This window comes from Ranitomeya imitator, chromosome 4 (genome assembly GCF_032444005.1).
Source record: "Ranitomeya imitator isolate aRanImi1 chromosome 4, aRanImi1.pri, whole genome shotgun sequence".
Lineage (NCBI taxonomy): Eukaryota > Metazoa > Chordata > Amphibia > Anura > Dendrobatidae > Ranitomeya > Ranitomeya imitator.
The window spans coordinates 54857919-54876451 of record NC_091285.1 but is presented as its reverse complement, the minus strand read 5'-3'; the positions used below and the strand labels follow the sequence as shown (position 1 = coordinate 54876451).

General features: G+C 43.9%; 1 protein-coding gene across 2 annotated transcripts in view; it reads left to right on the top strand.

Annotated features, from left to right (window-relative positions):
• Positions 1 to 18533, top strand: part of LOC138675454 (protocadherin gamma-A4-like) — a 732953-nt gene that overhangs the window by 88099 nt on the left and 626321 nt on the right. The window contains exon 1 of one of the 2 annotated variants that reach the window (XM_069763684.1): positions 4802 to 7240. The exons of the other annotated variant lie outside the window; for it this stretch is intronic. Within the exon in view, the coding sequence (XP_069619785.1) occupies positions 4817 to 7240 (2424 nt within the window). The 5' untranslated portion in view covers positions 4802 to 4816. Of the gene's footprint in view, positions 1 to 4801; positions 7241 to 18533 lie in introns of those variants that run through there. 2 annotated transcript variants of the gene reach the window in all.

The window sequence follows — 18533 nt, the reverse complement described above, 5'->3', positions numbered from 1 at the left end:
TATGCACCTGTACTTTGTGTCTCCCCCTACTTCATTGTAGACTATAAGCTCTCATGAGCAGGGTCGTCTTATTTTGCTTTCATTATTGTATTACTTTGAATGTTGGAGAAAATAGAAGAGAAAAAGATGCATGTTAAAAAATAGGAAAATCCCAGGAAAATATATAAAATATATAAAATTTGAACTTTATTAATGTAAACAACAACAAATCACGTGCAACAAGACAGACTCATAAAAACATTTAAAAAAACAAAAACAGGTTCAATAGCTCATTATGCCTTTGAATATTTTGACTTATGATTTGTATATGAACTGTTAAACTGTAAAGCACTGCGGAATATATAAATAATGATTATCATTATCTTCTTCATCTCCTGATTGTTGCGTGCCCAACACCTCTTCCTCCTTGTCCTCCATTTGCTCCCCAGCTCCTATACCTTTCATGAACCCCCCTCGATCTGGTACCATGAGCCCCCCTCGATCACTGTAATCCACCCTCCCAAGGCACCCGCCTGTGCAATGACAGTCAGGAACTTAGAGATATTGTTATCCCTTCCGCATCCTCCTCTGTTTCCACCTCTTCCTCAGGGACCACCACCTCCTCCCGCAGAATTTTCAAAGTGTGCTCCAGCATATAGATGACCGGAATACTGATGCTGATGATGGCATCTTCAGTGCTAGCCCTCTTAGTAGCCATTTTGAAACTGTGTGGAAGGGTGCAGAGGTCCTTCATCTGTTCCCATTCCAGAAGCATGATTGGACCATGTCTGTACTGAGTTATCTTAGGCTATGCAAAAGTACATAGTGCACCAGGGCTCGTTGCTACTGCCACAGTTGCTGCAACATGACAGAGCAGAATTCCACCGTGTTGGCACATCGCATATCAAAAAATTTGTTATGTCGGATTGAGAAAGATATGGTGTGTGGTAGGTGAAACGAAAGCCAGAGTTTTCTCCACTTCCATAACAGCTGATGGGCTCTTACTCACCCTAACTGTAGAGGGTAAACAAGTGGTGGTTCTGTGTCCCTGTGAGAGTACACTTTGCATGGTGATGGAGGAGGAAGAAGCATCAGATGCGGTTGATGGGACAGCTTGTGGTTGGTGAAGCCGTCTAGACTGCATTTTTGCGCAGTGAGATTCGCAGACCAACGCATGTTGATCTTGCATTTGTTGGTTCATGCATGTAGTAGTCAAATTATCGCAATTTTTGCTTCTACTGAGTCATCTTTTTGCAATCTCAAAAAAGGCCAAAGCTAGGTGACCCTTGCCACCCCTGCGAACTGTAGATTCACAATCACTGCTAGCCGCAGCCAAAGCTGTGGCTCAGGATGCATTGCTTGTCATGTTTGCATCACTCTGTGCAGGAATCCACAACATAACCTCCTCATATTCCTTTTTCTTCAGCTCCTTTGCTGACCTACTCAGTTGCGTACGTCTGGGGTAACACTAAGTGGGATCTACAACCTTATTGTCATCCTCTCTGTTCTCCGACATCCTCACCCTGACAGTTACCCTCCTTTTCCTGCCCTGACAGCACAGTAGAGTCCATGTGCGCCTCAGGTGTCTTGGTCTCATCAGGATCATGTCCACTCCCTCGTCTGGTAACAAGGGTCTGGATGCTGCTCGGACCCTACTTAGTCTGGCCCCGGATCCAACAGGAAATCATTTTGTGAATCGGTGTAGATGATTTACTCTTCTGGATTCTGTGAATCTTTGGGTAGAGTTCTGATGCCCATGGAATACAATGTGTGAACAGCTCTGCAGACTAGATCCATCTGTGGTTTACCACATTCAATTGAGCGGTTGGAGAGTTGTGACGTGGGAGGAAATAAGGGTAATAGGGTGCCACCACTGAGGATTGTACTGTGTGTTATGTTAAGGTTGAGGAAGAGGAGGAGATGCCACCTCATGCAGCCCTTGCCATCCACTGGAGCAAAATGGGTTTAGTGATATAAGTAAGGAGAGGCAATAGGCCAGTCTAAAGAAATGCGTTTTTAGGCCACGCTTAAAACTGTGAGTATTGGAATTGGGAATTGACCAAATTGTCCTCGGTAGTACATTCCCAACAATTGGCACAGCACATGTTAGTTTTAGGTCATTAGGGTGGCATCCCTTCTCTGAGCACCTGATTTAATAAGGAGTGACGTGATAGATTGTCTAGATTAAATTAGGTGAACAGAGGGCACAGGTAGTGTGGTAGAATGAGACAAGGGAGGAGAAGCAGAGTGGTGTTAAACTTAGGAGCAGTTTGTGGGTGAGAGTGATAAGTTTATATTGAACTCTGTAGCTGATGTGCAACCGGTGCGACTGGCACAGGCTAGATGCATCGGTGTAGTGCAGTGATGTCAAACTCAAATACACAGAGGGCCAAAATGTAAAATTTGCACAAAGTTGCAGGTCAATTTTGATATTTATTGAAAATAATGTGTATAATTGAGGATATTTTTCCTTATGATCTAATATGGAAACAAACTTAAAAGGGTTGTCCCACAAAAAGTACATTTTATTTCATAAATCTTAAGACACAGACCATATAGTTGGGGCATTCGGTATATCCTCGTGGGTAGGGGCGCACAAAGAAATCAAGGCGTCCCATAGCAGAAGATCTTATTGGGGCCGGCAATTCATTTGCTGCGTACTCTAAATTCACTGCAGGAGCTGAGAGGATAGTAGAGATGGATTATGTACAGTAAATACACATAGAATAGAGAGTTATACAGATGTCAGGGACATATACAAATTGTACAGCGTGTGTGCAGCTTGCTGTACATGTACAGTTGATGGCTGGGGGACGATGTTTATAGCCTGGGAAGGGGGTAATAACCATGGAGCTTTCCAGGCTATTAATATCAACTCACAGCTATATAATTAGCCTGTACTGGCTATTAAAGTGGAGGACCCCCAAAAAATGATGTGGGGTCCTCCTATAATTAATAGCCAGCAAAGGCTATGCAGACAACTGAAATTAATAGCATAGAGGAAGGGGTCATGGATACTTCACTCCCAAGGCTAAAAACATCAGCTCTTAGCCTCCCCAAAAAAGATGTATCTCTAAGATATGCCAATTCTGCAATTAGCCAGTCTGACAGGTTCTGTGGGTTCATGTCCAATGAACTCAATTCAACTTTCTGATGTCAGTGCACGAGTGCCGACGTCACATAGGTGCAGTGAGTTAAACTAGTCTGTGTGTTTCAATGAAATAACTTTTTTCTGGGTGTCTGTTTTTATACAATGTGAATATGGGGTTAGTAATGGGGGTGTCTTATTGATGTCTCTCCATTACTAACCTCGGACCTTGATGTCATCTGACAATACAAAGGTGACATCAACCCCCAACTATCACCCCACTTGCCACCATTACAGGGCAAGTGGGAAGAGCAAGGCTAAGTGCCAGAATTGACGCATCTTAGAGATGCGCCTCTTCTGGGGCGGCTAAGAGCTGAAGTTTTTAGCCTGGGCTAGTATCCATGGCTCCTTCCTAGACTATTAAAATCGTCATGCAGCTGTCTGCAAAGCCTTTGTTTATTATTAATTATATGGGAAACCTACGTCACTTTTTTAGGGTCCCCCATTTTAATAGCCAGTAAAGGCTAAGTATACAGTTGTGAGCTGATACTAATAGCCTGGGAAGCTCCATGGGTATTACCCCCTTTCCAGGCTATAAACATCGGCAACTAGCCATCGGCTTTCTCTCTGCTGGTTATGAAAATTATGCGGGAGCCCACGCCATTTTTTTCAGAAAAATAATTGTTATATATATATACAGTAAGCTGCACACACATTGTGCTAATTGCATTTGTCACTGACATCTATATATCTACCTATTCTATATGTATTTACTGTGTGTAATCCATCTCTTCTATCCTGTTGGCTCCTGCTGTGATTTTACACTATGCGGCAGCTGAATTGCCGTTTTTTTTTCTATCTATCTATGCAATACAAATACATATACATATGTGTGTGTCATTGACATCTATATATATATATATATATATATATATATATATATATATGTATTCTATGTGTATATGCCTAATCTATCTTTTCTATTCTAACCTGTCACTTTACTGTATGCAGCTCATGAATTGCTGGCTTTTATTCTATCTTTTACCTATGTTACCGACTTTTACTGATTTTTTTAAAAAAAATGCTTGTGTTACCGATCACGAATCCAAATGTACCATATGTACCATATTTTTGCAGAATTTTTGTTCGGCGATCATTTTCTGAACATATTCGCTCACATCTAGTTAGGACTAAAGAAAACTGTTTTGTTTCAAAATATAAGAAAATTAAGCAAAAAACTTTGTTACATACTCCTATCATGTTTTATTATATTGATATACTTTTTAACAAGAATTATATATTTTTAGGTTAATTAAAATATTTACATATTTTATCAAAGAAAATTAAAAATGCAAAACTGAAACTTTCAAACTAGTTGCACAATCTTATTGCATTTATTATATTGATATATTTTATTTTCACTTAAAATATGATGAATTATGAATTAAAGCTGACACAAACTAGTTGCAAAGTCATATTGCAGGACAGTAGCAGTTAGTATTTTTGAACACTAAGCGGCAGTATAAGACTGCTTATCAATTTTTTCCACCAACAAAAGAAAGAAAATCAACTAAAATCACTACAATCTCACAGAGCCGAGTATAAGAAAGCACAGATATTTTTCTGGAGGACACCCTGCAGTCTGGACAACCAAAACATTCTTCATTGGTGAATTCCCATTTTATGGAATAATATTCCCTTATTGTGGATTACAACAGAGGAAACTTTTTTTATCATATCTTTCTGACAATGAATCATACAGCAGGAAACAGGAAAAAACAATGGCAGCAGATATATCAGTTATTTTCCATTATTTTCTTCTTTATCAGTGATACCTATGGCCAGTTACAATATTCAGTACTTGAAGAAATGAAGAAAGGATCTGTAATTGGGAATGTGGCAAAAGATCTAGGATTAAATGTGGATGAATTTGCAAATAGAAAATTTCAACTAATTTCAAAAGCAAAAAGAAAACAATATTTCAGCATTAATTTGGAAAATGGAGACTTATTTGTATCAGACAGAATTGATAGAGAAATGTTATGTGGAAATAAACCAAACTGCTTTATAAACCTGGAGGCTGTAATTGAAAATCCTTTGACTTTTTACACAATCACCATAGAAATCCAGGATGTGAATGATAACTCACCGATATTTGCAGACAAATATTTTGAAGTAGAAATCAGTGAGCTCACCTCACTGGGAGCTCGTTTTGCTTTACGAAATGCACAAGATCCAGACTTAGGCACCAACTCCATACAAAGTTATACACTGACCGGTAATGAAAACTTTGGCCTTGGAGAAAAAATTACAACAGATGGAATTAAATATCCAGAAATTATTCTGGAAAAGTCACTGGACAGAGAGAAACAGAGTTACTATGAGTTAATATTAACAGCCTTGGATGGAGGTAACCCACAGAAGTCAAGCACTGCTACAGTCAGGATTATTGTACATGATGTTAATGACAACCTGCCGATGTTTAATCAGGACACATATCGTGTAAGATTACATGAAGATGCAGCTATTGGGTCTCTTGTAATTCAGCTAAATGCAACTGATGAAGATGAAGGGTCCAATGCGGAAATAGCTTATTCCTTTAGTCATATTTCTGACAATGCTCATCAGTTATTTACTATAGACTCATTAAATGGGGACATCAAAGTAATAGGAGATTTGGATTTTGAAACAACAGATTCCTATGAAATGACAGTAATGGCTAAAGATGGTGGAGGTCATGTAACCCATTGCAAGGTGTCAGTGCAAGTGATAGATGTCAATGACAATCAGCCTGAAATAACTATCACATCTCTCTCAGCATCAATTCCAGAGGACTCACCACCAGGAACTGTGGTATCATTACTGAATGTCCAGGACTTGGACTCTGGGATGAATAGTGAAGTTGTTTGTCACATCTCAGACACTTTGGCTTTTCAGCTAATTCCATCTTCTAGTACTTACTATAAACTGGTAACTGCAGCTAGCATGGACCGAGAAAGAAATCCTTCCTACAATGTCACCATACAATGTATGGATGGCGGATCTCCTCCACTGTCCACCAACAAAACCATTCAGCTCAATATCTCAGATGTGAATGACAATGCTCCAGTTTTCGAGAAGATGAAATATGTTCTGTATATTGGAGAAAATAACCAACCAGGTACATCAATACACAATGTCCGAGCCTCAGATCCTGATGGTGATGAAAATGGGAAGATTAGTTACAGCATTCTCAACAGCAATGTAGAAGATATTCCTGTGACATCTTATGTTTCCATTAATTCTATAACTGGAGTTCTCTACGCCCAGAGATCATTTGACTATGAACAGTTGCGGGAATTTCAGTTCCAAGTGATGGCTAAAGACAGTGGATCTCCTCCTCTAAGCAGTAATGTCACGGTGAGGATATGTATCATTGATAAGAATGATAATTCTCCGAAGATCCTCTACCCATCACCAGACACTGAGGGATCTGCATTATTTGAGTTTATTCCTCACTCTGCTGAGAAAGGTTATCTAGTCACCAAAGTGATTGCAGTGGACGCTGACGCTGGACACAACGCCTGGCTCTCCTATCACTTACTGCAAGTCCCGGATCCTTCTTATTTCACCATTGGCCAATATACTGGTGAACTCAAAATTGGACGTGACATTCAGGTCTCAGACACCCTAAGACAAAAGATTGTGGTTCTGGTGCAGGATAATGGGGTCCCATCTTTGTCATGTACAGTGTCAATACAATTAGTTATGGCTGAAAATTTTCAACAAGTTGTTCCAGAGATTAAAAGACAGCCTAATATTTCAAATACTTCTTCAAATTTAACTTTCTACTTGGTGGTTTCCATTGGTCTTATTTCAGTTTTGTTCATTGTAACTGTACTGATCACCATAGGATTAAAATGCAGAAAATCAAGTACCCCTACAAGTTATGGGGCATATAGTAGAAATGTGTATCCTCAGTTCACCCTGGGATGTCCTTCTGAGATCAGTGATACCAGTTTACCTTTCCCATTCTCATATGATGTGTGTGTGACTCTGGACTCCAAGCAGAATGAAATCGCTTATCTGAAACCAGTGCAGAACGTCCCCACAGAGAATCTCATAGACACCGAGGAAACTACTACTGGGAATGGTCCTTTGAATAACGATGTGAATCGTGGAAACATTGTGCAGGTAGGAAGTGGAAAAATTTAATGCATATTTCCTATCTGTATGGTTTGGTAATATTTTTAATTTTGAATAAATAACTATTCGACACATTAGTTCTGAGATTGTTAGAGGTTAGCAAGTTTTATTGTGACATTCCCAGAGAGAGAAAAAAAAAATTCTGGTGATACTCTGTTCTCTACGAAGTACCGATTGTGTGAGATGGTGGGGAGATAATTTTCCATTATATATATAAGAGGTGTGGACTGGACTGACGCATTCCTACCTCTTAAGATGCCAATCACATTGTAATGTGTATTATGTCTTGCGTCTTTGTATATTTTGTGTCGTGTGAAGTGCAATATGTATAGTGTATAGCTAATGTAAGGGTGATGTATAGTATTATTTGTGTACAGTGTAGGATATCATAGTGGTAGCACATAGCTTAGGGATTATAACATAAGATAGGTAGTATAGATAGTTGACTGTTATTAGATAGTGAAGTTAAAGTAAGATAGAGTTTATGTTTGGGACTAGCCCACAGTGGGAGGGGCTTAGTGTTAGAGAAAGAGACTACTTCTGTTATGATCTGGTGGTTTAGGAACAACATGAGACAAGCTCTGAAGGAGGTGGTATCTGTACTGACCGCAAACCCTGAACCTAGCAGCGCAACTAAAAATAGCCGTGGGGGGTACCTGACGCTCTCTAGACCCTCGGCACAGCCTAAGATCTAACTTCCCCTAAAGATGGAAACAGGAAACCTATCTTGCCTCAGAGAAAATCCCCAAAGGAAAGATAGCCCCCCACAAATATTGACGGTGAGAGGAGGGGAAAATAACATACGCAGAAATGAAATCAGATATTAGCATAGGAGGCCAGTCTAGCTTGATAGATAGGACAGGAAAGGATACTGTGCGGTCAGTATAAAAACTACAAAACAATCCACACAGAGTTTACAAAATCTCCACACCTGACTAAAGGTGTGGAGGGTAAATCTGCTTCCCAGAGCTTCCAGCTAACAGAAATAATCCATACTGACAAGCTGGACAAATATAGAATGCACAGAACAATAAGTCCACAACATGTGGACTGAAATGAGCAAAGCCAGAACTTATCTTTGCAGAACTGGTCAGGAAACCAGGAGAATCCAAGCAGAGATGTGAATCCAGCCAGGAAACATTGACAAGTGGCACAGGCTGAAGAAAGAGCCAGACTTAAATAGCGGAGCAGAAGAGACGATAAGTGGAGACAGCTGATGCCAGCTAACTCCAAGGAGCAGCCATACCACTAGAAACCACAAGAGGGAGCCCAAGAGCAGAACTCACAAAAGTGCCACTTACAACCACCGGAGGGAGCCCAAGAGCGGAATTCACAACATACTTCCTTTAGTTAGTCAGAAAAGGAAAAGTTCATAATCAAGTAGGAAGTGTTTATGAGCAGTGCTGTCGTTGTAGGTGAACTACTGAGAAGGATATTAAGGGACAAGAGAGCAGCATGACTTTAAAGTGACCAAAGAACTGACCGAATGGCCTTCCACAGAAAAGGGGTCTTTGAATAGGATGACGTGTCTTAAGAAACTCTGAGTTTGCTAAACGCCGAAGGTAGCGGATCTTAACAAGAGTGAGCTAGTGGGACTGGTGGGGTCATGAGTGGTAAATCCAAGGTGCCAGTAATGGAAGAAATAGAATAAGAAACTGCCGAGTAGATAAAGAGACTTGCTGATTGGACCAGAGTGACAAGCCAGGCTGTGACAAAGTAGGGTGAAATATTGTGCTTCACTAGCCCTGGAGTAGACTACATTGGAAGGAAACTGTGTGTATGAAAATGCTTTGAACTGTGAAGGACACATCCATAAGACTTTGTACCTGTTTTGCATTGCATATAACACTTACCAAGTTGCTGTTCAGTAAAGACTGTGCTCTAGAATAGAAGTCTCCTTTATTGAACTCGAAATTTATGGTCCTGTCAAACCAACCCCATCGGCCACAGGCAGCCTGCACTGGCCCAAGGCCCTCACAGCGCCAACTCCAACACCCAGCCAGGGCCCACAGTTTCATTTTCACGACGCACCGGGTCGTGAAAGGAAGAGACCAGTGCCTCGCCCGTGGCTACCGTCCTTCGCTGCTCTACATATATGTTTGGTAAATAAAATTTTGTACTCAGATCTGCAGGAGTTGTCTACTGCAAGCTGTATGTATATAGCCACAACACACTGAATAGAGGGCTTCGTCAGGATTTACCTTTATTGCCATTTGTAGAATTTTCCTCTTGCTGATTTATATTGCACAGCTATCCCCTCTTACATTATTTCCCATTATTTTACATTTGTCTGTTTTTATGTGTTGCTTTCTCCATCTCCCAGCATTGTCAAATTTGACAAATTAGCTCAAATTTGGCTTGGAAATTCAGTTGCATCAAATGTATTTGTTCAGAATCGATTCTGCTTGAGTTGGTATTGCTTCAGTTAAACAGCATGAAAATAGGCAACTTTGCATTGTCTGGCTTTTTACATCTGCTTTCTTTAGTTCTTTCACCTACTGTTGTAGATGTTATCTTACATAGTATACAATTTATTTCTAAGGAGCTTGTCCACCAGTGCCCATCGAAGGCTATGTTCACATGTCTAGTAATGACTTATGATTATGGATCGAGCAGCAATGCTTTGACAAAAGGTTGTGCAGACAACTTTTTAGTGCTTTTAAAAAACTGATCTCCGCTTGATCCATTTTTCTAACATTGAATTCTATGGAAATTGGATCTGTTAATTAACCATCTGTTTTGCTTTAATTTGTAAAGGATCCATTGCTTTGCTTGTTGGATCAGTTACAAATGTGAGAAAACATTTAGCTTATTAATGAATCTGTTTTCCATAGCCTTTAGTGTTAAAAAACGGATCCAGCAGAGATAATTTTTTTAAAAGGACTAAAATGTAGTGTCTGCCCAACTTTTTTTCCAACGGATTGCTGCTGGATCTGTTCTAATGAATCATTATCGAGCATGTGAACATAGCCTAAGTGTGCACAGTAATTTGTAGCAGTAAGATTCACGGAAAGGAGATCATTCCTAAAATCCACCTTCAGCCACCTTCTCCTACCGTTGATTTCTATACAGCAGATATATCTGCTGTTACAGTATAATTATCAATCCCCATCATTGGCTGCTTCCAGAGCAGTTCTTCCAATAATGACCCTGAATTTCCTGAGCTGTGTGCTTGCTCAAATGCCCTGTTATCTTTATTTGCAAAGAAAGTGATAGCAGTCTACACTCCAGAACCAAACATTGATAATATAACTCTAAAGCTCATGATAAGTTCTGCTAATGTTGCAGGTGTGCTACTAAGGAGAAATAATGAAAGGATGAATGCGGTCTAGTGATGAGTGCTAGGCTGGTAATGATGAAAGCCAGGAAGGATTAAAGGTGCAAACCTTTATTGAATCATAAGTCCACTGAATAATAAGTCCACAATGTGTGAAGGTCTTAGAGAAAAAGAAGCAAGGATGCTTCCGACCTTGATCATCCTTTTGGAATAGGACTGCTCCAGCACCAACAGATGAGGCATCCACCTCCATTATAAAAGGTTTATCTACATCAGGGCGATGAAGAATAGGAGCGCTAGCAAAGTGGGACTTGATAGAGAGGAAGGCCTTGGAGACCTCCGACCACAATTTGGCATTTGCTCCCTTCTTGGTAAGGGCTACTGGAGTGCCCCCAGACGCAGGGCTGTGGGGTATTCGGTCCGGGGTTGTCACGGTGGCTAGACCCGGTCCATGACCCTGCTAAGGGGCGTCCAATGAAAGGTGGTGGTGCATGGTACAAGATGCGAGGAATAACGAGGACACAGGGTTGCAGTCTCTTTACCTTTTTACTGAAGACTTCGGGATCCGCAATCCAGAGCTCTGCTAACAGGGCTGGCTGAGACCGGCTGGTCCAAAGGCACATCCAGAGTTCCCTTTGCAGGTGGAAATCAATGCCTACCAACTAGCACCTGTGTGTTGTAGTCCTTCCCTGCTGAGCACCACGGGATAGTCCTCACAACTTTCGTATCAGTTCTTTCTCTTCTCCGTCCACCAAGTTTATCTGGATAGGACGCAACCGTATGACGGGTAGGCTCGGAGCTATTCTGGGACCCTAGAGACGCCCCTCTCCACGTTTGCCCCCTATGTCTGCTTAGGTGATTTAAGGTAGACAGCCAACCTGTAATCAACTGTCCTGCCGCTGTTTGAAGTAATGCTTGGAGTCAGTTACTTCCTCAGTGTTCCAGCCACCGGCTAGGCTCCTCAGTAGAATGTTGTCGATCTCGGGGCACGACTCCTACTGGTTCTCCTTTGTGCTGTGATCTCGTTTCTCACTTCTCCACAATATCCTTCACTTCGTGTCCTTCCTTAGGATGCCGCCGCAAGGTAGTGCAGGCGTGGCTCCATCACGTTCTGTCCTTTCTGCTAGGTACCTGCCAGGAACCCACCCCTGACAGGTCCTCCCTGGAGCTCTCCCAGGCTGCGTTCTCCCTAACTTCCTGTCCAACCCCCAGTTTTACCAGAGTGTGAGAGTGGCCTAATACATAGAGCCTTTTGCTCCCCCTGGTGGCCGGAGTGTGAAGTGTAATGTGTGACTGTGATACCTGGTCAGGTAAACTCATTTAGTGCAATCAGACATAACATCACTCCCCTTAGTGGCAGAGCGACATTACTGCAACGACCAGGACTCTGGGGCGCTGCACTCCCCCCTGGTTAAATCCAGTTCTCCCGTCCTGGGAAAAGAAGAATAACAATACATGTTAATAGAAAACACACACAATTTTTAAATACTATGAACAAGTAAATATAACAGTGCTTTCCGTTATGGAAGGTGAGGACGCTTGAACGTTGCAAAAGGTTTGTCATGCACAGTTCATGACTCCCAGTTCAGTAGGTGCAACCATGGAACAGCAGGGACCCCGGGTAAACAAAGGGGTCCCTGTGAAAGTTTTGGAGCGATTCACTGTCCATCACACCATTGTCTATTTTTGAACCTGTAACACAGATATTTACACAAACATTTTCAACCAAATAGCAACTATCGTTAATATCTCCAAGTTTTATAGCGAAGTGGAGTCTGATTCTTGGTGCTACACGTAGACCTCTGCAGCGCAGGGGTCGCTACTGGCCTGACAGGGCCCGCTACGCTTGCTATTGCTAGTGTAGTGCACTGTCCTCTAGCTACACTTCTAGTGAGTCTGGGAAGCACTGGCATGCTGGAGTCCTCAGAGCTGCCACTACTAATGGTGGGCATGGCAGATTCACCGATAGCAGAGGGAGGGCTTGCTGGCTCAACTGTTGGCACCGCATCTTCTGGTGGGGTCAGCTGACGAAACGTTAGGACAGGTACTACAATAGCCTGATTTATTTGAGTCCAAACTGGGGAAAATCGCCAAGAACAGTGTGTATCATCTTCTCCTCTTCCACGGGCGGAGAAGTCCCGGGGTCTATTTCCCCATCTCTCAGCGTATCAGGGCATATTTTAAGGTGGTCTCTGGAAATTGCCGTTGAGGTTTCCCCTCCGTCTTTGCTGATGAGACAGACCTTCGTATTGTCAAAATCAGAAGGCAGAATGGTATACGGCTCCGCTTGTGTAGTCTCCTCTTCCGTTTGAGTACCTGCTCACCGGGTGACAAGGGAGTCGCGGGAGCATGCTGGTTGTAGTCCCTTTCTTGTTTTTGTCGGGCTTGGGCGAGACATCTTTCTACACATTCCTGTACTTTGTGGTACCTTTGCTGCCTCTCGGTATCCCAATCCGCATCTGGCGATATATCTTCGGGGATCAGGACCCCCATGTCCAGATCGACGGGTAGCTTGCTAGACCTTCCTCGCATCAGGTACGCTGGGGTGCAGTTGGTGGAATTCACCGGGATGTGGTTGTACATGTCTACCAAGTCTGGTAACTTTCTAGCCGTTAGATCTTTGACCGGCACGACTACCAGGAATCTAGAGTAGTGGTCCACGATGGTGAGAGCGTAGATATAACCTGACCGGCTAGATGTTAGCTTTACGTGATCCAGCGTGACCAACTCGAGCGGCCGTTTGGTGATGATGGTCTGCAAGGGAGCCCGTTGGCTGTCACGATCCTTCCGGTGTAGGCTACAGAGGCCACACTCTCGACACCACTTCTCGATGGCTTTCTTCATGCCAATCCAGTAGAACCTCCCACGGAGTAGCCTCTCCAGCTTCATCCATCCGAAGTGTCCTGCCCCATCGTGGTACGCTCCTATGACCATTGGCACATCTTGTCTTGGGACCACGATCTGCCATACCAATTCATGAGTGCGTGGGTCGATGCTCCTCTGGCACAGCTTGCCATCATGGATAAACAGTTTGCCCCTCTCCTTCCACAACTGTAATGCCTCTCGTGGATCATCCGGGCCGAGATGCAAACCTGCCTGCATCAGGAGCTCTTTCACCCGACGGACCGCAGGGTCGCCATCCTGGTTCTCAGCCACCCGTGATGGGGCAGGGGATCCAACGGGGCGCCCTGTTGATTCCTGTGCCTGTTCTCCACCTAATGGGAACACTGGGTTGACTTGGGGCGATGGAAAGCGGGCAGCTCTACCTCTTCAAATGCTTCTGGATCTTCCCCCGTTTCAGGCAGGTGAGGCATCCGGGACAATGCATCGGCATTCGCATTCTTGTGCCCCGCCCGGTACTTGATGGTGAAGTCGTAATTGACAACCGGGCCATCCACCGCTGCTCCAAGGCACCAAGTTTTGCTGTGTCCAAGGGCGTTAGCGGATTATTATCCGTGAAGACGGTGAATTTCGCTGAGGCCAGGTAGTGCTTGAACCTCTCCGTCACGGCCCAAACGACAGCGAGGAACTCCTAAAGGAACTGTAGTTGTCAGGGTTCCTTTCAGTGGGGCGAAGTTTCCTGCTGGCGTAAGCGATTATTCTTTCCTTGCCCTTCTGGACCTGGGACAGCACAGCTCCCAGCCCCACGTTGCTGGCATCCGTATACAATACAAACGGTTAGTCATATTCAAGGTAGGCTAGTACCTCTTCTCCCGTCAGCGCCGACTTTAAGCAGGTGAACGATTTTTCCAGTCCGTCGTTCCAATCAAATGGGGTATTCTTACCCTTGGGTTTCTTGGGTTGGCCCACCAACAGGTCTTGCAACGATGCGGCCTTCTTGGAGAAGTCTTTGATAAACCTCCGGTAGTAGCCCACCAACCTGAGGAACTTTCGGACTTCGTGGAGGTTACCGGGCTGCGGCCAATCCTTTATCACCGTGACCTTGTCGGGGTCTGGGGCCACTTGTCATGATCCCAATGGCAGGGGATCACTAAAGGACAAGCACAGATACAAACAAGCTCTAGGGCGATGGAACCTGAGCTGACCGCGACCCTGAACCTAACACACAAATAAAAGTAGCCGGGGAACGTGCCTACGATGATCCTAGACGTCTCGCTCCAGCCGAAGATCTAACTTCCCCTATTAGAAGAAACACAGACCTCTCTTGCCTCCAGAGAAATACCCCACAGAAATAGCAGCCCCCCACATATAATGACGGTGAAATGAGAGGAAAGCACATACGCAGTATGAAAACAGTTTCAGCAAAATGAGGCCCGCTAAAGCTAGATAGCAGAGGATACAAAAGTGAACTGCGCGGTCAGCGAAAAACCCTTCAAAAAACCATCCTGAAATTACTTGAACTCATGTGCCAACTCATGGTACATGAGGAGCAATTTCAGCCCACTAGAGCAACCAGCAGCAAAGAATCACATATCTGCAGGCTGGACTAAAAACCAAACAAAGCAAAACACCAAAACAGGAAAATCCAAACTTAGCTTGACCAGAAGGTTCTAGGAGCAGGGAGCAGAGGTAACAAGACACACTGGATACATTGATAACCGGCGAGGAAATGCCAGCAAAGCCAGGTTAAATAGGAAACTCCCATATCCTGATGGAACAGGTGGAACCCAGAGACCCAGGAAAGACAAGTCACCCAGTACCACCAGTAACCACCAGAGGGAGCCCAAAAACAGAACTCACAACAGTACCCCCCCTTGAGGAGGGGTCACCGAACCCTCACGAGAACCACCAGGGCGACCAGGATGAGCCCTATGAAAAGCGCGAACCAAATCATCAGCATGAACATCCGAGGCAACCACCCAAGAATTATCCTCCTGACCATAACCCTTCCACTTGACCAAATACTGGAGTTTCCGTCTGGAGACACGAGAATCCAAGATCTTCTCCACAACATACTCCAATTCTCCCTCCACCAGCACTGGAGCAGGAGGCTCAAGCGAAGGAACAACAGGTATCTCATACTTCCGCAACAACGACCGATGGAACACATTATGAATAGCAAACAATGCCGGGAGATCCAAACGAAACGACACAGGGTTAAGAATTTCCAAGATCCTATAGGGACCGATGAACCGAGGCTTGAACTTAGGAGAAGAGACCTTCATAGGAACAAAACGAGAAGACAACCACACCAAGTCCCCAACAAGAAGTCGAGGACCCACGCGGCGACGGCGATTAGCAAACTGCTGAGCCTTCTCCTGGGACAACTTCAAATTGTCCACCACATGACTCCAAATCCGATGCAACCTATCCACCACCATGTCCACTCCAGGACAATCAGAAGGTTCCACCTGACCAGAGGAAAAACGAGGATGAAACCCCGAATTACAAAAGAAAGGAGAAACCAAGGTAGCAGAACTAGCCCGATTATTAAGGGCAAACTCGGCCAGCGGCAAAAAGGTAACCCAGTCATCCTGATCAGCAGAAACAAACAAACAAAACACCTTAAATAAGTTTCCAAGGTCTGATTAGTTCGTTCAGTCTGGCCATTCGTCTGAGGATGGAATGCAGATGAAAAGGACAAATCAATGCCCATCTTAGCACAGAACGTCCGCCAAAATCTAGACACAAACTGGGATCCCCTGTCAGAAACGATGTTCTCAGGAATCCCATGCAAACGAACCACATTCTGAAAAAACAGAGGGACCAACTCAGAGGAGGAAGGCAACTTAGGCAAGGGTACCATATGAACCATTTTAGAAAAGCGATCACACACAACCCAGATGACGGACATTTTTTGAGAGACAGGGAGATCCGAAATAAAGTCCATGGAAATGTGCGTCCAAGGCCTCTTCGGGATAGGCAAAGGTGACAACAATCCACTGGCCCGAGAACAGCAAGGCTTAGCCCGAGCACAAACCTCACAAGACTGCACAAAAGAACGCACATCCCTCGACAAGGAAGGCCACCAAAAAGACCTGGCCACCAAGTCTCTAGTACCAAATATTCCAGGATGACCTGCCAACGCAGAAGAATGGACCTCGGAGATGACTCTACTGGTCCAATTATCCGGAACAAACAGTCTCTCAGGCGGACAACGATCAGGTTTACCCGCCTGAAACTCCTGCAAAGCACGTCGCAAGTCTGGGGAGACAGCAGACAAAATCACCCCATCCCTAAGGATACCAGTGGGCTCAGAATTTCCAAGGGAGTCAGGCACAAAACTCCTAGAAAGAGCATCCGCCTTCACATTCTTTGAACCTGGCAGGTATGAAACCACAAAATTGAAACGAGAGAAAAACAGTGACCAACGAGCCTGTCTAGGATTCAGACGCCTGGCAGACTCAAGGTAAATCAAATTTTTGTGATCAGTCAAGACCACCACACGATGTCTAGCACCCTCTAGCCAATGACGCCACTCCTCAAATGCCCACTTCATGGCCAAAAGTTCCCGATTACCAACATCATAATTCCGCTCAGCCGGCGAAAACTTTCTAGAAAAAAACGCGCATGGCTTCATCACTGAGCCATCGGAGCTTCTCTGTGACAAAACCGCCCCCGCTCCAATCTCGGAAGCATCAACCTCAACCTGAAAAGGGAGCGAAACATCTGGCTGACGCAACACAGGAGCAGAAGAAAACCGGCGCTTAAGTTCCTGAAAGGCCTCCACAGCCGCAGGAGACCAATTAGCAACATCAGCACCCTTCTTAGTCAAATCCGTCAAAGGCTTAACAACACTAGAAAAATTAGTTATAAAACGACGATAGAAATTAGCAAAGCCCAAGAACTTCTGTAGACTCTTAAGAGATGTAGGCTGCGTCCAGTCACAAATAGCCTGAACCTTGACGGGATCCATCTCAATAGTAGAAGGGGAAAAAATATACCCCAAGAAAGAAATCTTCTGGACTCCAAAGAGACACTTTGGGCCTTTTACAAACAAGGAATTGGCCCGCAGGACCTGAAACACCTTCCTGACCTGCTGAACATGAGACTCCCAGTCATCAGAAAAAACCAAAATATCATCCAAATACACAATCATAAATTTATCCAGATATTCACGGAAAATATTGTGCATAAAGGACTGGAAGACTGAAGGAGCATTAGAAAGTCCAAAAGGCATCACCAAATACTCAAAATGGCCCTCAGGCGTATTAAATGCGGTTTTCCACTCATCACCTTGCTTTATTCGTATAAGATTATACGCACCCCGAAGATCAATCTTAGTGAACCATTTAGCCCCCTTAATGCGAGCAAACAAATCAGTCAACAATGGCAAAGGATACTGATATTTTACGGTAATCTTATTCAAAAGACGATAATCTATACAAGGCCTCAAGGAACCATCTTTTTTGGCCACGAAAAAAAAACCTGCTCCCAAAGGGGACAAAGATGGACGGATATGTCCCTTTTCCAAGGACTCCTTAACATAATCCCGCATAGCAGTATGCTCTGGCACTGACAGATTGAACAAACGACCTTTAGGAAATTTACTGCCTGGAATTAAATTTATAGCACAATCGCAATCCCTGTGAGGAGGAAGCGAACTGAGCTTAGGCTCCTCAAAAACATCCCGATAGTCAGACAAAAACACAGGAATCTCAGAAGGAGTAGATGAAGCGATAGAAATCGGAGGTGCATCATCATGAACCCCCTGACAACCCCAGCTTAACACAGACATTGATTTCCAGTCAAGGACTGGATTATGAGTTTGTAACCATGGCAGACCAAGCACTAGGACATCATGCAAATTATACAGTACCAGGAAGCGAATCACCTCCTGATGAACAGGAGTCATACGCATGGTCACTTGTGTCCAGTACTGAGGTTTATTCATAGCCAAAGGTGTAGAGTCAATTCCCTTCAAAGGAATAGGGACTTCCAGAGGCTCCAAACTAAACCCACAGCGATTGGCAAATGACCAATCCATAAGACTCAGGGCAGCGCCTGAATCCACATAGGCATCGACGGAAATGGATGATAATGAACAAATCAGAGTCACAGACAGAATGAACTTAGACTGTAAAGTACTAATGGCAACAGACT